The sequence below is a fragment of the Leptodactylus fuscus genome, chromosome 11 (genome assembly GCF_031893055.1).
Source record: "Leptodactylus fuscus isolate aLepFus1 chromosome 11, aLepFus1.hap2, whole genome shotgun sequence".
NCBI classification, from domain to species: Eukaryota; Metazoa; Chordata; class Amphibia; order Anura; family Leptodactylidae; genus Leptodactylus; species Leptodactylus fuscus.
The window spans coordinates 12,823,434-12,845,201 of record NC_134275.1 but is presented as its reverse complement, the minus strand read 5'-3'; the positions used below and the strand labels follow the sequence as shown (position 1 = coordinate 12,845,201).

General features: G+C 51.1%; 1 protein-coding gene across 7 annotated transcripts in view; it reads right to left on the bottom strand.

The window, feature by feature from the left end:
• DAB2IP (DAB2 interacting protein) overlaps nucleotides 1-21,768 on the bottom strand; it is a 108,587-nt gene that overhangs the window by 5,881 nt on the left and 80,938 nt on the right. For 3 of the 7 annotated variants that reach the window (XM_075260695.1, XM_075260697.1, XM_075260694.1), the window contains 8 exons: nucleotides 18,055-18,291; nucleotides 17,645-17,843; nucleotides 16,874-17,052; nucleotides 15,062-15,938; nucleotides 12,753-12,908; nucleotides 8,549-8,751; nucleotides 7,857-7,944; nucleotides 3,980-4,502 (listed from right to left, as the gene is read on the bottom strand). In XM_075260695.1, coding sequence (XP_075116796.1) covers nucleotides 4,335-4,502; nucleotides 7,857-7,944; nucleotides 8,549-8,751; nucleotides 12,753-12,908; nucleotides 15,062-15,938; nucleotides 16,874-17,052; nucleotides 17,645-17,843; nucleotides 18,055-18,291 — 2,107 coding nt within the window. In that variant the 3' untranslated portion in view covers nucleotides 3,980-4,334. Of the gene's footprint in view, nucleotides 1-3,979; nucleotides 4,503-7,856; nucleotides 7,945-8,548; nucleotides 8,752-12,752; nucleotides 12,909-15,061; nucleotides 15,939-16,873; nucleotides 17,053-17,644; nucleotides 17,844-18,054; nucleotides 18,292-21,768 lie in introns of those variants that run through there. The other 4 variants (XM_075260699.1, XM_075260696.1, XM_075260698.1 and 1 more) reach the window with 4 other exon arrangements.

Sequence of the window (21,768 nt, the reverse complement as noted above, 5' to 3'; positions counted from 1 at the left end):
CAGCAGCAACTACAGCAGAAACAGCAATAACTACAACAGCAGCAATAGCAACAACAGTCAGCAACAACAACAGCAGCAACAACAGCAGCAACAACAGCAGCAACAAAAACAGCAGCAACAAGAACAGTAGCAACAACAGCAACAAGAACAACAGTAGCAATAACAGCAACAAGAACAACAACAGCAGCAACAACAGCAACAAGAACAGCAACAACAGCAGCAGCCACAACAGCAGCAACAACAACAATAGCAGCAGCAACAACAAACAACAGAAACAACAAGAACAGCAGCAACAACAACAGTAGCATCAACAGCAGCAGCAAAAACAGCAGCAGCAACAACAAACAACAGAAACAACAATAACAAGCAGCAACAACAGCAGCAGCAACAACAGCAGAAACAGCAGCAGCAACAACAGCAGTAACAACAACAAGAACAGCAGCAGAAACAGCAACTACAGAAACAAGAACAGCAGCAACAGCATCAACAACAAGAACAACAGCAACAACAAAACAGCAGCAACAGCCACAACAACAGCAACAAAAACAGAAGCATCTACAACAGCAGCAGCAACAACAACAACAACAGAAACAGCAACAAGAACAGCAGCAACAACAGCAGCAGCAACAATAACAGCAGTAACAACAACAGCAGCAGCAACAACAAGCAGCAACAACTACAACAGCAGACGGAGGAGACCAGAGCTTTATAGTGGAAAAATCTCACCCCTTCTTTGACACACAATATTATCATGGTACAGTACTGTTTACCATCTGTGAAACATCACCAACATAGCAGAGCTGAAGAGAGCAGATCATGGAGGAAACCACCAACATAGCAGAGCTGAGGCGGTTGTGTACGGCCTACAATTCCTCCAGGCCGATGTACAGGACTATCTAACAGGCACTGAAACATTCCGATGTTGTTCCTGCTGCACGAGGGGCTCCCACCAGATCCTGACAGTAAGGGGTTCACATACTTTTACCATTCACAGATCTGATCAGTTGTATCTCCTGTATAGAGTGTAAGCTCCTATGGTCAGAGACATGATGTAGTGTATATGTCAGGGGTTACGGCCACTGGGAGGTCACAGTTTTGAGGTTGTAAGTGTGCGGCAGGGCAGTGCGCGCTCCATCAGACAGGATTGTACCGCGCTGCAGGACATGTGGGCGCTATAATATCCTCAACCACTGAGGTTCCGGGACCTGGAGATACAATAAAGGTTTCTGCCCTCTGGGACGTTGCGGCAGCGAGTGAGCAGCACAACTTACGGTATGTAAACATTGCCAGGAGCGGTGCTGTCTCGGTCCAGCTGATCTGCGGGGGTTTCAGGCGTCGGACCCTCACACACCCGCTGGACTTGCTTACGCTTCTTTTGCCTGATCTTGTCGCAGTTTCCACTGCAGAATCATCACTGGAGCCGTCTGGCATGGCGATGGTTAACTGCCTCCAAATCTCTTCAAAAGCCATTGTGTGACCAGACCTCAAGACTGAGCAGTCTCTCCTGGCAGTTATGGATGGACGTACATGAGCAGTCTCTCCCGGTTATGGATGGACGTACATGAGCGGTCTCTTCTGGCAGTTATGGATGGACGTACATGAGCAGTCTCTCCTGGCAGTTATGGATGGACGTACATGAGCAGTCTCTCTCCCGCTTATGGATGGATGTACATGAGCAGTCTCTCTAGACTGTTATGGATGGATGTACATGAGCAGTCTCTCTCCCGCTTATGGATGTACGTACATGAGCAGTCTCTCCTGGCAGTTATGGATGGATGTACATGAGCAGTCTCTCTCCCGCTTATGGATGGACGTACATGAGCAGTCTCTCTCCTGGTTATGGATAGACGTACATGAGAAGTCTCTCTAGACTGTTATGGATGGACGTACATGAGAAGTCTCTCTCCCAGTTATGGATGGATGTACATGAGCAGTCTCTCCCGGATATGGATGGACGTACATGAGCAGACTCTCTCCCGGTTATGGATAGACGTACCGTGTTGGCCAAAAGTATTGGCACCCCTGCAATTCTGTCAGATAATACACATTTTCTTCCAGAAAATGATTGCAATCACAAATTCTTTGGTATTATCTTCATTTAATTTGTCTTCAATGGAAAACCACAAAAAGAATTGTCAAAAAGCCAAATTGGATATAATTCCACAGCAAACATAAAAAAGGGGGTGGGCAAAAGTATTGGCACTGTTTGAAAAATCATGTGATGCTTCTCTAATTTGTGTAATTAACAGCACCTGTTACTTACCTGAGACACCTAACAGGTGGTGGCAATAACTAAATCACACTTGCAGCCAGTTGAAATGGATTAAAGTTGACTCCACCTCTGTCCTGTGTCCTTGTGTGACCACATTGAGCATGGAGAAAAGAGATAAAACCAAAGAACTGTCTGAGGACTTGAGAAGCAAAATTGTGAGGAAACATGAGCAATCTCAAGGCTACAAGTCCATCTCCAAAGACCTGAATGTTCCTGTGTCTACTGTGCGCATTGTCATCAAGAAGTGTAAAGCCTATGGCACTGTGGCTAACCTCCCTAGAGGGGGACGGAAAAGAAAAATTGACCAGAGATTTCAACGCAAGATTGTGCGGATGGTGGATAAAGAACCTCGACTAACATCCAAACAAGTTCAAGCTGCCCTGCAGTCCGAGGGTACAACAGTGTCACCCCGTACTATCCAGTGTCAGCGTCTGAATGAGAAGGGACTGTATGGTAGGAGACCCAGGAAGACCCCACTTCTTACTCAGAGACATAAAAAAGCCAGACTGGAGTTTGTCAAAACTTACCTGAGAAAGCCAAAACCGTTTTGGAAGAATGTTCTCTGGTCAGATGAGACAAAAGTAGGAAAAGGCCTCAACATAGAGTTTACAGGAAAAAAAAGAGGCCTTCAAAGAAAAGAACACGCCCCCTACAGTGAGACATGGCGGAGGTCCCTGATGTTTTGGGGTTGCTTTGCTGCCTCTGGCACTGGACTGCTTGACCGTGTGCATGGCATTATGAAGTCTGAAGACGACCAACACATTGTGCAGCATAATGTAGGGCCCAGTGTGAGAAAGCTGGGTCTCCCTCAGAGGTCAGGGGTCTTCCAGCAGGACAATGACCCGAAACACACTTCAGGTCAGCACTAGAAAATGGTGGTGAGAGAAAGCCCTGGAGACTTGTAAAGTGGCAGCAATGAGTCCAGCCCTGAATCCCATAGAAGACCTGTGGGGGAGGGGGAGAGATCTCTTGGTGGCAGTTTGGAGAAGGCCCCCTTCACATCTCAGGGGGGACCTGGAGCAGTTTGCCAAAGAAGAATGGTCTAAGATTCCAGCAGAGCCTTGTAAGAAACTCATTGCTGGTTACCGGAAGAAGTTGTGCGCAGTTATTGTGTCTAAAGGTTGTGCTACCAAGTATTAGGCTGAGGGGGCCAATACTTCTGTCCGGACCAATTTTTGGAGTTTTGTGTAAAATGATCAATGATTTGACTTTTTCTATTTCATTCTCTTTTGTGTTTTTTCATTGCAAGCAAAATAAATGAAGATATTACCAAAGAGTTTGTGCTTGTAATCATTTTCTGGAAGACAACGAGTATTATCTGACAGAATTGCAGGGGGGTCAATACTTTTGGCCAACACTGTACATGAGCAGTCTCTCTAGACTGTTATGGATGGATGTGCATGAGCCGTCTCTCTCCTGCTTATGGATGGATGTACATGAGCCGTCTCTCTCCTGGTTATGGATGGATGTACATGAGCAGTCTCTCCTGGTTATGGATGGATGTACATGAGCAGTCTCTCCCTGGCACGACTAGTCAGGGTGTAATATTCTTTGCGGCCTCCTCATGTGTGTGGGCAGTAATGGGGGTCCTGTATTAGTACTGACATTGGAGTCTGGGCGTGGACATGCATGCTTGGCTAGGGTGTGTGAACCTATCTGGTCTATAGGGGGCAGCGCGCCCCCTGAACCCCTATAGAATCTGCAGACGAGGGGAGACGTGTTCTGATAAAGCATCTTTATTCCACAGGTAAATGTACACAGTCCACCACAGACACCTGGAAGACGTCCTACAGCCTGGAGACCCCGCCTACAATGGGGTGACACTGACTGGAGGCCAGGGGTGTAGAAGCAGCGTTTAGTGTTACAGACTGCGCCGGCGGGTTATGGCGACTACTCCGATTCTTTTGTCGTCGCTCGGACTTTTTTTTTTTAAACCCTTTTGGGCAGAATTTGGCAAAAGTTCACGGAGGAAATAAAATTGTGATGTGAGGGTAAAATGTGGGGGAGGGGTAACCTGACGTCACGTGATATTACCCCATCGGTACGATGCCTCCGTCCTCCGTTAACAATTACTGCTGTTTCTGAACTCGCCGTTCTCTGTGATCTGTAACTTAGTCGGGTTTGTGGGCGAGATCCCGTTACGGGTTTGCATGCTGTACCTCTCTTTCAGCTGCGTTAGGGCGCTCATGAGCCGGGCGTTAGCGGCGTCCAGCGAGGCGATACGCTTCTCCTGTAAGCAGAAAACACAACGGGTGTGAGGGGAGGAGCTCCAGGACACAGACCACACCCCCACCCCACCCCCAACACAGGAACAAATCCTCAGCAAAGGGTTATAATAACAGAAAGATTTGGAGTAATTGCCGGGTGTGGCCACCAGAGGGAGTACCGCCCACTTGACAGTGAGGACAGAACCTTACATGATGACATCACAAGGCAGCCAATGAGAGAAGAGAACAGGCCTCAGTCTATGGAGAGGGGAGGGGGAGGAAGGAGAGACGCCTGCTGTATACAGAGAGAGAAACGCCTGCCGTATACAGAGAGAGAAACGCCTGCCGTATACAGAGAGAGAGAGAGACGTCTGCCGTGTACAGAGAGAGACGCCTGCCGTATACAGAGAGAGAAACGCCTGCCGTGTACAGAGAGACGCCTGCCGTATACAGAGAGAGAGAGACGCCTGCCGTGTACAGAGAGAGACGCCTGCCATATACAGAGAGAGACGCCTGCCGTATACAGAGAGAGACGCCTACCGTGTACAGAGAGAGACGCCTGCTGTATACAGAGAGAGAGAGACGCCTGCCGTATACAGAGAGACGCCTGCCGTATACAGAGAGAGAGACGCCTGCCGTGTACAGAGAGAGACGCCTGCCATGTACAGAGAGAGACGCATGCCGTGTAGAGAGAGAGACGCATGCCGTGTACAGAGAGACGCCTGCCGTGTACAGAGAGAGACGCCTGCCGTATACAGTGAGAGCGACGCCTGCCGTATACAGAGAGAGAGAGACGCATGCCGTATACAGAGAGAGAGAGACGCCTGCCGTATAAAGAGAGAGAGACGCCTGCCATATACAGAGAGAGAGACGCCTGCCATATACAGAGAGAGAGACGCCTGCCATATACAGAGAGAGAGACGCCTGCCGTGTACAGAGAGACAGGAATTACTATTTGGCCTTTCCTTCTTTAGCTCTGCAGTCCCCTCCTATCTGTCTCTGCCCTTTCCATAGACTTCACAGTAAAATGACATTACTTGTGCATGGAGTATGGGACAAAGGTTTACTTCAACTTTATGCAGGGACATATATACACCACTGCAGAGAGACAAGCGCACACAGTACAGCACTGCAGAGACGCATACAACTCACAGCACTGCAGGGACACATCTACAGCTCACATCACTGCAGAGACACACGTACAACACTGCAGAGACACACGTACAACACTGCAGAGACACACGTACAACGCTGCAGAGACACACATACAGCACTGCAGAGACACACATACAGCACTGCAGAGACACAAGTACAACGCACAGCACTGCGGAGACACATATAGAGTGCACAGCACTGCAGAGACACACGTACAATGCACAGTACTGCAGAGACACACGTACAGCACTGCAGAGACACACGTACAACGCACAGCACTGCAGAGACACACGTACAACGCACAGCACTGCAGAGACAAACGCACAACACTGCAGAGACACATGTATAGTGCACAGCACTGCAGAGACATGTACAACGCACAGCACTGCAGAGACAAACGCACAACACTGCAGAGACACACGTACAGCGCTGCAGAGACACACGTATAGTGCACAGCACTGCAGAGACACATGTACAATGCTGCAGAGACACACGTATAGTGCACAGCACTGCAGAGACACACGTACAACGCATAGCGCTGCAGAGACACACGTACAGCGCTGCAGAGACACACGTACAGCACTGCAGAGACACACGTACACCACTGCAGAGACACACGTACAACGCACAGCCCTGCAGAGACACATGTACAGCGCACCACACTGCAGAGACACACGTACAACGCACAGCACTGCAGAGACACACGTACAACGCACAGCACTGCAGAGACACACGTACAACGCACAGCACTGCAGAGGCGCACGTACAACGCACAGCACTGCAGAGACACAAGTACAACGCACAGCACTGCGGAGACACACATATAGTGCACAGCACTGCAGAGACACACGTACAATGCACAGTACTGCAGAGACACACGTACAGCACTGCAGAGACACACGTACAACGCACAGCACTGCAGAGACAAACGCACAACACTGCAGAGACACACGTACAACGCTGCAGAGACACACGTACAACGCTGCAGAGACACATGTACAACGCACAGCACTGCAGAAACACACGTATAGTGCACAGCACTGCAGACACGCGTACAGCACTGCAGAGAAACACGTACACCGCACAGCACTGCAGAGAAACACGTACAGCGCTGCAGAGACACACGTATAGTGCACAGCACTGCAGAGACACATGTACAATGCTGCAGAGACACACGTATAGTGCACAGCACTGCAGACACACGTACAGCACTGCAGAGACACACGTACAGCACTGCAGAAACACATGTACAGCAGAGACACAAACACAACACTGCAGAGACACACGTACAGCACTGCAGACACACGTACAGCACTGCAGAGACACACGTACAGCACTGCAGAGACACACGTACACCACTGCAGAGACACACGTACACCACTGCAGAGACACACATACAGCACTGCAGAGACACACGTACACCACTGCAGAGACACACGTACAGCACTGCAGACACACGTACAGCACTGCAGAGACACACGTACAGCACTGCAGAGACACACGTACACCACTGCAGAGACACACGTACAACGCACAGCCCTGCAGAGACGCACGTACAACGCACAGCACTGCAGAGACGCACGTACAACGCACAGCACTGCAGAGACGCACGTACAACGCACAGCACTGCAGAGACGCACGTACAGCACTGCAGAAACACATGTACAGCAGAGACACAAACACAACACTGCAGAGACACACGTACAGCACTGCAGAGACACACGTACAGCACTGCAGAGACACACGTACAGCACTGCAGAGACACACGTACAGCACTGCAGAGACACACGTACAGCACTGCAGAGACACACGTACAGCACTGCAGAGACACACGTACAGCACTGCAGAGACACACGTACAGCACTGCAGAGACACACGTACAGCACTGCAGAGACACACATACAGCACCGCAGAGACACACGTAGAATGCACAGCTCTGCAGAGACACACGTACAACGCACAGCACTGCAGACACACGTACAGCACTGCAGAGAAACACGCACACCACTGCTAATTTTCATGAGGAATATGTTTTGGTTCTCTTTAATGTCCAGTCCATAGGTCACTTCCACCCTAGGTTAGTAGGTCCTTGATTCCCACTGTTAATACCTACAATATGGTGACCCCAGAACCGTGACCTCTGACACCTCCTACTTGCTCTAATAACATTAGGTCTCCTAATCACAGACACTGCACCATAATATACGCCACTGCAGTCTCACCTGGGCGTCGATGATCTTCTGCTTGGAGTCCACCGCAGCCTGCATCTCGGCATGGTCTTTCTTCAACTCCTCCTCCACGGACATAAGCCTGCAGCGGACACAAGGCCGGTTACTCCATGTACAAGATCACTCGGGACGCAGGCAGGCAGCAGGGGCCACACACTGCACGTCCACTCAATCACCTCAGCCTTAAGGTGTACCCAGTTTGATGATACCCGAGACGCAGGCAGAACAACTCTGGGCAGAGCAGCTTGTGCCCCCTCACTATATGTGCACCCCCTACGTAACTCATGTAACCGGTATGGGAGCACCCTCAGGTCTCAAGGGGTTAATGGCCCACCTGCTTATGATTGATGTGGCTCCAGTAAGCAGATGGCTCCTAGGGGCCCCAAGTCAAGTGGCCCCAGTAAATAGAATATAATGAAATCTTCACCACCACCTCTGCTAGCTGTCAGTGACTGGGAAGCTTCTTGCTACATCTCTGTCCTAGTTGTGCTCACAGCTGATGGGCTTGTTACAATGTAACAGTGGAGGAGAGAGAAGAGCTCACCGGGAAGTCTATAGGTAGGGGAGTCTATAGGTAGGGGAGTCTATAGGTAGGGGAGTCTATAGGTAGGGGAGTCTATAGGTAGGGTGTCCATCAGCTCTGCACAGACTGAAACCCCCATCATCTAGGCTGTCAGTGCCGTCACCTGCTGATGATGCCTTTCATCTGCATCTCCTTGTCCTCCTGCTGTCTGCGCAGCCGCTCCTCGCTCTCCTCCAGCCGCGCCTGGTATTCAAGCAGGATCTTCTGGGTCTGCTCGTCTTGGTTCTTGCAGCGGCTCTCATACTCCTCAAGCTTCTTGTTGGAGAGCCGCAGCTTATCCTGCAGCACAAGGATCTCCTGCTGATACTGCGGGCAACAAACAAGTGTTAGTAAGCGCGCTCCTGGGGCCCTGGTAAACGTCCCATTCACAGATGCAATGTATTCATGCTCATCTGTACATATAATGGGGGGTGTCAGCATAAAGACCCCCCACCCCACAGAGAACTCCTGATTAAGAGGTCGATATCTCTACAGTAATTACTACAGATCTTGTAGGTTCTGAATTCTGCACTCCTATTGGCTGCTACCAAAAGCGGCTCGTCCATGGTCCTGAGAACGTCTGCTGAAAAGATTAGCTAAAGTATCGATAAGTACACGAGAAAGCCCCGCCCTGAGGATGTACCACCTTCCCTGAGAAAGCCCCGCCCTGAGGACCTACTGCCTTCCCTGAGAAATCCCCGCCCTGAGGACCTACTGCCTTCCTTGAGAAATCCCCGTCCTGAGGATGTACCGCCTTCCCTGAGAAAGCCCCGCCCTAAGGACGTACCGCCTTTCCTGAGAAATCCCCGTCCTGAGGACGTACCGCCTTTCCTGAGGAAGCCCCACTACTGAAGACGAACCGCCACTGAAGAAGCCCCACTACTGAGGACGAACTGCCACTGAAGAAGCCCGACTGCTGAGGACGTACCTCCGCTGAGTAAGCCCTACGGCTGAGGACGTATCGTCGTTGAAGAAGCCCCGTGGCTGAGGACGTACCGCTGCTGAAGAAGTCCCGTGACTGAAGACGTACCGCCGTCCCTGAGAAGGCCCTGCCCTGAGGATGTACCGCCGCTGAAGAAGCCCCACTGAGGACGTACCGCCGCTGAGTAAGCTCAGTGGCTGATGACGTACCGCCGCTGAAGAAGCCCCATGGCTGAAGACGTACCGCCGCTGAAGAAGCCCCGTGGCTGAGGACGTATCGCCGCTGAAGAATCCCCATGTCTGAGGACGTATCGCCGCTGAAGAATCCCCGTGTCTGAGGATGTACCGCTGCTGAAGAAGCCCCGTGGCTGAGGACATACCGCCGCTGAAGAAGCCCCGTGGCTGAGGATGTACTGCCGCCGAGTAAGCCCAGTGGCTGAGGACGTACCGCCGCCGAGTAAGCCCAGTGGCTGAGGACGTACCGCCGCCGAGTAAGCCCAGTGGCTGAGGACGTACCGCCGCCGAGTAAGCCCAGTGGCTGAGGACGTACCGCCGCCGAGTAAGCCCAGTGGCTGAGGACGTACCGCCGCCGAGTAAGCCCAGTGGCTGAGGACGTACCGCCGCCGAGTAAGCCCAGTGGCTGAGGACGTACCGCCGCCGAGTAAGCCCAGTGGCTGAGGACGTACCGCCGCCGAGTAAGCCCAGTGGCTGAGGACGTACCGCCGCCGAGTAAGCCCAGTGGCTGAGGACGTACCGCCGCCGAGTAAGCCCAGTGGCTGAGGACGTACCGCCGCCGAGTAAGCCCAGTGGCTGAGGACGTACCGCCGCCGAGTAAGCCCAGTGGCTGAGGACGTACCGCCGCCGAGTAAGCCCAGTGGCTGAGGACGTACCGCCGCCGAGTAAGCCCAGTGGCTGAGGACGTACCGCCGCCGAGTAAGCCCAGTGGCTGAGGACGTACCGCCGCCGAGTAAGCCCAGTGGCTGAGGATGTACCGCCGCCGAGTAAGCCCAGTGGCTGAGGATGTACCGCCGCCGAGTAAGCCCCGTGGCTGAGGACGTACTGCCGCTGAGTAAGCCCAGTGGCTGAGGACGTACCGCCGCCGAGTAAGCCCAGTGGCTGAGGATGTACCGCCGCCGAATAAGCCCCATGGCTGAGGACGTACCGCTGCTAAAGAAGCTCCAATGCTAAGAAAGCAATGCACCTGAATATTTGTCCTACACTTGTAACATCAAGATCTACTGTAGAATACTACGACCGCCTACTAAACAAGGCCACAGCTAATGGAGGAGTCACCAGAATATTTTTTTTAAACAAGTTTTAATGTTAAACATATTTAAAGAATTTTTGCTGAGATTTTTAAAATTCTTCCATGTTATCTAAATTTAAAAAAAAAAAAAAAAATTCTGCTGTTCTGACTCCGAACAAGGCCATATAATATACTGAGATTTCTTTGCAGCAGTCACCTCACTTACAGCACCCTGATGATCGCAGCCATCAGGTGACCTCACCCATCTACACAATGACCTCTGCCAGGTCACGGAGCATGCTCAGAAGATTCACAGGACGATTCAGGATTTTCTATATATAGATATTAAATTAAATAAGCCAAAAAAATATGTTTAATGTAAAAAGGTGATTTAAAGGAGCCATTCCCTGGCGACATTCCCTTTAAATGGGTGAACTTTTACAAGTTCTGGCTTGTATCCTATTCATTGGACCTCTGCTTGCTGTCAGTCCTTATAGGAACTATATAATGGGGCCCTGTACAGCTGAGGGCCAATGTGCTGTTCGGGAGTTCAGGTCACATCTGCGTTTGGGGAATCTGCTGGGAGACCCCTGGAACAGAAACCTATACACATTAAAAAGCTGTGAGCTATGAAACCACATGGATCCTAAAGACTATAATGGGGTCCGTGTGGTTTCTGCACGAAAAGTCCTGCAAGCCCCAAGGGGACTCACCGAATCGGAATAGCGGCCGCAGATGTGAAGTGCGCTCCAGCGGAGAGCAGGACTGGTGGGAGCCGAGGGCGGCACAACTGCAAATCGGGAGTCTCAAACTTTTGATTTATTTGCCTCTCTCACCACTTTGTGGGTGGAGCTTAGGAGGAGGAGGGGCAGGGCCTACACCTGTTGTAAATGTCATTTTCGGGTGTGCACCAGGGTTAATAAATTCCCCAATACATAGAAAGCATCTAACTATACCGGGGCTGAATCTCCACAGTGCCCCCTTCAGTCCATGTGAATAGAACTGACATGCAATACCAGACAAGGCCACGGACAGCAGGGGCGCTGCTATTACAAAGAACCTTGCCATGTATGGCCTCACCTCACCTGTCCAGGCTGGCAGATGAGAGAGGGTCTGGCTGATGGGCCCCAATCCTCCATTCCAACCCCCAGCTGCAATACTGCACTGACTTAGCTATTTGCAGCAGTGCCAGAAAGTGTATGCTCCATTTGCAGCTTCTTTAACGCTCCTCCTAAACGTGGCTTAGTGTGGATAGATGCGCTGTTGGTCAGAATGGGGACTAGATCTCACGGACGGGAATTTACTCAAATTTATAGTGTCTTCCTGAAAGAGTAAAACAGAACTTAATAAATATTGCTAAAATTCCAGACAACAATATAATGTCCACATGACACTAAGATCAGGGGTCCCCAGAGACATCGGCCAAGTTCTGTCTATTCTGCATTTTCCCCAACACCTTTCTTATTTACCAAAGAATTTATATGGGATGTCAGTGGGAGAGCGCTCGTAGTGTTTGGGAAGGGCCATTTCACCTCCCTGATACTACGATATTACCCTGGTGGGGTGGGGCGCCCCCTGATGTTACACAACGAGTGGACATTATAGCGTTGTCTGGAATTATAACAATATTTATGAATAGTTATGTGTTAATGGGGACGAGAAGGAAGAGCACCCCCTTCCTGCCCATGGCTGCATCAGGTATTGCAGCTCATCTCTACCCATGTGAATATGGAGGCAACACATGTTCAGGAGTCGCCTGGCAGCTGGCTGCACGCATCACACCGAGGGGGAAAGAGTCTGGGAAGGCGGCCAGAATGCTGCACTCAGTAATACTCCCAGTCAGGACCTTCCAAGGAGGTGTGTGGACAGACCCCTAGATCAGCCAGCAGAATTGAGAGTGCAGCTCTGGAGCATAATACAGGATGTAACCTATTGTACCATTTCCAGCAGTAGAAGAGAGTAAATTCTCTGCTGAGACCCTCTGTGCTGCAGATCACAAACCATTCACAGCAAGAGATGCAGACAAAAAGTGATGATGATGATGATGATGATGATGATGATGATGATGGATGGGCCTTCTGCCTATCCCAGGTCTACACTGCCCAGATGACCGGAGGGGTGAGCCTGCCCTCTATACTAGCGCACTCCAGTCATAGGTTACCTGCTTGTCTGCTTGGCTCATGTCTTCCTTACTCCTGCTCTTATCCCTGTGCTTGATATCTGGCTCAGAGCCTTCATCTTCTAATAGCTGCATATTCATATTCAGCAGCCAAGCAGCTGTGCGGTCCAAAGCATTGGGGTTCACGGGTGAGGGGGCCTAAAACAGAACATACAACCATAACAAAAGAAACCATGAGACTGGCAGCAAAAGAAAAATGGATTATGAAGTCAGCGTGCGGCACACCGTGCAGCCACCCGCAGTGTCCCTGCCGCCACCGCCAAGCTGGGCCTGCCAAACCAAAGTAGAAAACTCCACAGATCGGAAAAGTGATGGCTGGATACACCATGCAAACCTCATCCCGGATAAGCCCCCAAGTGGGAGGGGCCAATAAGCAAGGTCCTGGTAATTTCTAATCCGTCTCATACAATCATCTCTAATCCGTCTTGTGCAACTGATCTGCTTTGTTTTGCTCTTTTGACGTTCTTGTGATGGTGAAAAGCAACTACAGAATGGGCATGGTCTGAACACAATGGTGCCTGTCAATGGGCAGAGCATGACGCAATGTGTACCGGTGACAGACCAAGGCAGCAGCAAAGATTACTGGGACGTACCAATCCAACACCGTAACAGAAGATACTCCATCCAGGACACCGGTCAGCTTGTGAACTGCTATGGGAATATTCCAGTTGCCACTGGAGGGCACCTCGAGCTTTCCTGGAGGATTCTAGTACCCTCTACATGCAGGGAGCTTCATCTCTAAGACTATGTTCACATCTGCACAGATTTTCAACTTTTACACTTTTTCCTCTGACACTGACAGACCCCGAAATAGTCAATGGAGTCTACTGGGCTCCTTGTGTAACCAGTCTTAGTGGCCTGCCCCCGGTTTGGGTTCCCCGACGGATGTGAACAATGGAGAGGCAACAATGACAGCAAGCACAGGCAGTAAGCGAGTACAACAACTAGTCCCACTCTACACAGCGCGCTCATCTCTCTGCTGCAATCCTGCAGTCTGGAGTCCATTGTATTTAGCTCAGAGGACGACCTAGACCGGGTGCAACTGTAACAAACCCGCAGATGAAAGCAGAGAAATATCCTGTAAATAGTGCAGGAGGCCTAAGTGAAGTCAGGGCAAGGGGGTGAACATAGACACAAAGGACAGATCTGTGCTGTTACATGGGACTGCAGACTCCTAACCTAGGGTGACAAGCTAGCAGGAGATCTGTGCTGTTACAAAGGACTGCAGACTCCTAACCTAGGGTGACAAGCTAGCAGGAGATCTGTGCTATTACATGGGACTGCAGACTCCTAACCTTGGGTGACAAGCTAGCAGGAGATCTGTGCTGTTACATGGGACTGCAGACTCTTAACCTAGGGTGACAAGCTAGCAGGAGATCTGTGCTGTAACCTGGGACTGCAGAGTCCTAACCTAGGGTGACAAGCTAGCAGGAGATCTGTGCTGTTACATGGGACTGCAGACTCCTAACCTTGGGTGACAAGCTAGCAGGAGATCTGTGCTGTAACCTGGGACTGCAGAGTCCTAACCTAGGGTGACAAGCTAGCAGGAGATCTGTGCTGTTACATGGGACTGCAGACTGCTAACCTAGGGTGACAAGCTAGCAGGAGATCTGTGCTGTTACATGGGACTGCAGAGTCCTAACCTAGGGTGACAAGCTAGCAGGAGATCTGTGCTGTTACATGGGACTGCAGACTCTTAACCTAGGGTGACAAGCTAGCAGGAGATCTGTGCTGTAAACTGGGACTGCAGAGTCCTAACCTAGGGTGACAAGCTAGCAGGAGATCTGTGCTGTTACATGGGACTGCAGACTCCTAACCTAGGGTGACAAGCTAGCTGGAGATATTTGCTGTTACATGGGACTGCAGACTCCTAACCTAGGGTGACAAGCTAGCAGGAGATCTATGCTGTTACATGGGACTGCAGACTCCTAACCTAGGGTGACAAGCTAGCAGGAGATCATTATCATTAGGACACATCCCCCACTATGGCACAGGGCTTGATCCAATTCTATAATGGCTTTGTAAATAAAGCACTACAACTCCTAACATGGCACTAGATAGGACACAATTCTGTTGTGCCCTCATGCTGGGGGTTGTAGTTCTCCGCATGCAGGAGAGTTATGACACTGTGGCCCCTGCACGACTGTGGTGTGATCATCTCTAATGGCGGATCACAACTCCCATCATCTCTCCTGCAACCTCATGCCGCCACTTTCTGCATTAACAACCTTCAAATCAAATTGCGTCATCGGTGGCAACAATAAGACCCCCCTCCAACCGCAGGCACCCACCTGTTTGTGCACGGTTCTCTGCTTCATCTCAGGACTGTCGCCCTTGGAGGATGACGACTGCTGCCTCATACGGGCACCACTGCCAGGCCAGTCTGGCGAGGAGGACATCATGCTGCCGCTGGATGGCCTGGGGTAGGGCGCTGTGTTGAGTAACGTTGGTGGTGTCCGGCCCCTTGTCATTGGTGGCGGGGGAGGCGGTGGAGGTTGGTCTATCCTCCTCTGAGGCCCCGAGCTGTTCTGTCGTGGCATGGTGGGCTGGCCAGTCTTTTCAGTCAGGGAAAGCTGCCTCCTGGACACATCCCCTGAGCGCCGACTGAAGTCCTCGCTGTTGCCCATATTCATGAAGCCATGTTTGGTGGTGGCCAAGTCCTCGCTATTACTGTGAGAGCTCAGCGAGCTGTGACATTCTGAGCCAGAGTCTCCCAACCCCCGCGGCGACACCGGCAAGCCTGCTGCCATCTGGTACACGGGGTTCTGGAATGATAAAGGTGCCAGGAGCTGGGGTCTCCCCAAAGTGGCATCTGCAATGGGAGTGGTGGGCGTCTGTCCTGTCCTCCTGGCCGCAGTCATAGTCATGATATTACCCTGCGGCGTTCGGGCCGTCCATATCGCCTGTAACTGACTGAACGATGTCTGGCCGTCATTTAAAGAGTCCGCAATGACGGGGGTGTTGGTGCCAATGTCCAAAACCCGATTGTCTTGCAGGTCAACCATGGACAAGCTCTTGCTGCCATTAGTGATCTGCACATCTGGCTCGTTGGCCTCTGAGTAACTGGAACTTCGTGCCGGCGAAGGCTGAACCCCGGCAGACCTTGTGACAAAAAATAAGTCCTTGTTTTCAGGAGTTGGAGACGGTAACCGGGTGAAATCTATCAGACTAGGGGGGAGAGAGACAGAGAGGAGCTGAGAATGGCACCAGCAGCAGTCACATCCCATTACACAACATCAGGTAGAGCGTCCTCATCAGGACAAGCCCGGGACACCCCTCCTGGTGGCCGCTGCCACTGATCCCATTACACAACATCAGGTAGAGCGCCCTCATCAGGACAAGCCCGGGACACCCCTCCTGGTGGCCGCTGCCACTGATCCCATTACACAACATCAGGTAGAGCGCCCTCATCAGGACAAGCCCGGGACACCCCTCCTGGTGGCCGCTGCCACTGATCCCATTACACAACATCAGGTAGAGCGCCCTCATCAGGACAAGCCCGGGACACCCCTCCTGGTGGCCGCTGCCACTGATCCCATTACACAACATCAGGTAGAGCGCCCTCACTAGGACAAGCCCAGGACACCCCTCCTGGTGGCCGCTGCCACTGATCCCATTACACAACATCAGGACAAGTCCTGGACACCACTGACCACCCACAGGCAGTGTCCGCCCCACAGCTCATCACTACTTATTACTGTGTACAGATGGGGCGCTTTAGTGCGGAGACTAGTGATGTCACTCAGCCTGAGGCTGCACTACTGATGTATAGTGATGTCACTCAGGCTGAGGCTGCACTACTGATGTATAGTGATGTCACTCAGGCTGAGGCTGCACTACTGATACCAGAGAACACACCGTGCGATTGAAGCCCCCGCTGCACCCCCTGCCGCTGCGCTCTGCTCCTTGCCTCGCCGCCTGCTAATTACAGAGCCTTGGCTTCTTCTCCACCTTCTCCTAATTGAATACAGTGCTGCCGCGTTTCGTGCTCCGGCGTTATCCTTCATTTGATCAGTATAATTACATTTTATTAGTTTCCCGCTGGATTATTGGGGTGGGGGTGGGACATGAACTTTCTGCACGCAGGTCTCAGCTGCTCTTACCCAGATAAGTCGTTCTCGATTACCATCTTTTGAAGGCCGACGGAGATGTTGTTGCTTGTGTTTGGCGTGGTGGCGGAGTGATCGCTTGTGACGGATCCCTGCACACTGGTGGGATTGCTGAGCGCAGTGTTTACGTCCCGCAGGATACGAGGCAGGGGTCCCAGCTTAGCTACCGTGGCCTATGGGGATAAATGAGGTTAGTATAAACACGATAGAAATGTAAAGCCCCGCCCCCGACCAATCATCAGATTTAGTGGTATCAGACGGGATGGCCACAGGAACGCGCTCAGCTTCTGCCACCGTCTATGGGAGTTCTCATGGATATTATTATCATTTATATAACACCATCAATCCCATAGTGCTGGACATTTTTATATTATCTCCATCGTGCTGTACATTATTATATTAATTCCATGGTGCTCTGTACATATTATATTACTTCCATGGTGCTGTACATTATTATATTAATCCCATGGTGCTGTACATTATTATATTACTTCCATGGTGCTGTACATTATTATATTTATTCCATGGTGCTGTACATTATTATATTAATCCCATGGTGCTGTACATTATTATATTAATCCCATGGTGCTGTGCAGTTGGGTACAGCAGTTGGGTAGAGGGGTTGCCGGGGGTAGAGCAGTTGGGCAGAGGGGTTTCCGGGGGTAGAGGGGTTGCTGGGGAGTACTGTAGTAATAGGAGTGATAGGAATGTGTGATCTCATATGCAGGCCTAGGCCCTGACCAGCTGAGGGCGCCCTGTTTGTACCTGATCCATGGAGATCACCTCCCAAAGCAGGGAGTGCAGCATGGACAGCTCCCGGCCCAGGTCGATGTAACCCTCAAATCCCGCCGTGTTGGAGATGGTTTCAGGGTTGGAAATCTCCAGGAGGAAACGCTGCATGTTGGTCCACTCGTGCTCCAAGAACTGATTCATGAAGGACATGTACTCCTCCTTACTGCCGAACCTGTGGGAACACCAGAGGTGGCCATCACACCTGCCAGGATCTATACTATATACCATCAAACAAGCCCAGCTGAAGTAAATGTGGCCCTCAGGGGCCTAATAATAACAACATGATACAAGAGCGCCCCTAGTGACCACGTTCAGCAGATATCAGCGAAGAGCAGCGGTGTCTGCGAGTACCCGCCCCGCCATACTCCATCACAACCACTCACTTTGCAAAGTTGGCGAGGTTCTGTGTGACTTTGGCAATCAAGGTTAAAGTGCGAGCTGTGCGGTCGTCGGGATATTCCTGAAGAAGGTTGAATAAGGACGGAGACATGATGGCAGGACAGAGGAAGCGCAGGAAGAGGGAGGCGCTGATTAGCCGCTCGCTGATGTCCGGCCGCCCCCGGCTGTTACATTCCTGTCTCCATGATGCAAAAACCTCCTTTAACTCTCTGGGGAATACGCTGCAAACACAAGAAGCAAAGGCTCAATAAGACACAGCTAGACTCAACTCACAGCACAATCTGCAACACCTCTCCTGTGGCCCCCCCTAGGATACAGGAAAATAAGACTGCCAAAAACAACAAGGAGAAAAAGATGTAGCAGAGCTGAAGTCACACCTACTACAGTCACATCCAGAGCTGCAACCACACCTACTACAGTCACATCCAGAGCTGCAACCACACCTACTACAGTCACATCCAGAGCTGCAACCACACCCACTACAGTCACATCCAGAGCTGCAACCACACCTACTACATTACTGCACCCACCAATTGTGAGGCAGTGACAGGCAGAGTGCTGCAGTCCCGCTGTATCTCTCCCAAGTCTCTGACCTATGTGAGGTCCAGGGCGGGTCTGTGGTAGGTCTCAGCCCCAGGTGGGGGGCATAGACTCATTACTGGGCCATAAGGGGCTGCAGATCCTGGGGGGTGAGGAGGTGTCGGGTCTGTCTTGACACTGAGGGCTTTGTGTACGGTGATGTTTTGGTTGATTCCTGTGGCTGGAGGTAAGCCCCATGTACAGTTAGTATTATCTGTTTAGTGCTCAGACGAGCAGGTTTTGTTTTGCCTGAAGTTTAGGCTGTTTTTTGTTTTGCTCATTTTGTGCCTGACGTGAAGGTTTATTTATTTTCTTGTTTTGTTTTTTTTAATAAACCAGTTTTCTGCATTTTGTGTCCCTGTCTCTGACTGTTTGGGTCCGCACCACTGCTGCTACCCAGCTAACATCCCCACATTTGGTGGAGGATGCGGGCAAACCCAAGTTACACAGTCTTAAAGAGACATACGCAATTTTTTTCCTCTCCTATGTCCTGGGTGAAAGCTGCAGGAGAGATTAAAAAGGAGACCAGCAGCATGGAGAACTTTGTAAAACAGTTTGGGCAGGTCATCCTACAGCAGCAGCAGACTCAGGCACAGCAGCAACAAGCCCTGATGGAAGCCGAGAGGTGACAACAACAAGCCCAGGCCCAGCAGCAGGAGGTGAACATGTGGCTTATGGAGACACAGCTCAGGAAGGCTCTGGTGGACCAGAGGACAGCAGGAGAGTGCACTGGTGTAAGAGAGACCCAGAGGCTACAGACCGCTGCCCGAGCTGCCGTACAGAGGTCCCTGCAAAACATGATGTTCACAGACGACGTGGAGAAATATCTTCGGGTTTTTGAGCAAGTGATGGAGCGGGAGAAGTTGCCAAGGGATCAGTGGGCCGATGTTGTGGCACCTTCCTCACCGGGGAACCTCAGAAGGCCTACTATGACCTGTGTGAACAGGAGGCTAAGGACGACTCCAAACTGAGATGTGAGATCCTGACACGTCTTGGTGTGAACATGCACATACAGTACATGTTGGGACGGTGCATCACTGGACTTTCTCTGAGAGTCTCCCACCCGATCCCAGATGCATGACCTGGTGTATCTGGTCAAGGTTCAGCCTGAGGAGGCCATTCCAGCACAGATGGGTAGAGACTGGTAATGGACAAATACTCATCACAGCTATGAGTAAGAGATCGGCAGGATTGCCCGAAACGCGTAAGCTGGTCTGCCTATGTTTTTATTATGGATCCATGTTTGTATTTCAGCATGATGAAGTAAGAGTTATATTTTATACGTCATGCTGGTGAATATTGCGTCTGACTGTGTGCTGCAGTCCACAGCTTCACCTTGGCAGTCCATTCATCTATATGGACTACAGGTAGAGCGACCCATTTGTCTGGAATTCTGCAATTCGGCCAAACTTATGACCTGTAGTCCCGGTGATTGGAGTAAATTTCTGGCCAAACGGTAAGGACCATATGAGATTATTGAGAGAGCGGGCGAAGTGAACCAAAAGGTCCTGGCCGGTGCCGCTCACTAAAGAGGCCCCAGGAAAGACTGTCACCCCAGAGGGCTTGTTCCAATATGTGACGATGCCATTTGGGTTACCTGGGGCTCCACAGACCATCCAGAAGTTGATGGACAGAGTCCTTAAGCCCCAGCGAGGGTCTGCTTCAGCCCACCTGGAGGACATTGTCACCTTTAGTACGGACTGGGAGAGTCACTTGTCAGAAGTTCAGGCCGTACTAAATTCCCTCCGAGCAGCCGGTTTAACAGCCAGAAAAGTGTGCTCTGGGTCTGGAGAGGCCGATACCTGGGGTATGTAATAGGAAGAGGGATGATACCTGGGGTATATAATAGGAAGAGGCCGATACCTGGGGTATGTAATAGTGAGAGGCCGATACCTGGGGAATGTAATAGGGAGAGACCGATACCTGGGGTATGTAATAGGGAGAGAGACAATACCTGGGGTATGTAATAGGAAGAGGGGTGATACCTGGGGTATATAATAGGGAGAGGCCGATACCTGGGGTATGTAATAGGAAGTGAGGCGATACCTGAGGTATGTAATAGGAAGAGGCCGATACCTGGGATAAGTAATAGGGAGAGGCCGATACCTGGGGTACGTAATAGGGAGAGAGACGATACCTGGGGTACGTAATAGGGAGAGGCCGATACCTGGGGTACGTAATAGGGACAGGCCGATACCTGGGGTATGTAATAGGAAGTGAGGCGATACCTGAGGTATGTAATAGGAAGAGGCCGATACCTGGGATAAGTAATAGGGAGAGGCCGATACCTGGGGTACGTAATAGGGAGAGAGACGATACCTGGGGTACGTAATAGGGAGAGAGACGATACCTGGGGTATGTAATAGGGAGAGGCCGATACCTGGAGTACGTAATAGGGAGAGAGACGATACCTGGGGTACGTAATAGGGAGAGAGACGATACCTGGGGTATGTAATAGGAAGAGGGGTGATACCTGGGGTATATAATATGGAGAGAGACGATACCTGGGGTACGTAATAGGGAGAGGCCGATACCTGGGGTACGTAATAGGGAGAGGCCGATACCTGGGGTACGTAATAGGGAGAGGCCGATACCTGGGGTACGTAATAGGGAGAGGCCGATACCTGGGGTACGTAATAGGGAGAGGCCGATACCTGGGGTACGTAATAGGGAGAGGCCGATACCTGGGGTACGTAATAGGGAGAGGCCGATACCTGGGGTACGTAATAGGGAGAGGCCGATACCTGGGGTACGTAATAGGGAGAGGCCGATACCTGGGGTACGTAATAGGGAGAGGCCGATACCTGGGGTACGTAATAGGGAGAGGCCGATACCTGGGGTATGTAATAGGGAGAGAGACGATACTTGGGCTATGTAATAGGAAGAGGCCGATACCTGGGGTATGTAATAGGAAGTGAGGTGATACCTGAGGTATGTAATAGGGAGAGGCCGATACCTGGGATAAGTAATAGGGAGAGGCCGATACCTGGGGTACGTAATAGGGAGAGAGACGATACCTGGGGTATGTAATAGGAAGAGGGGTGATACCTGGGGTATATAATAGGGAGAGGCCGATACCTGGGGTACGTAATAGGGAGAGAGACGATACCTGGGGTATG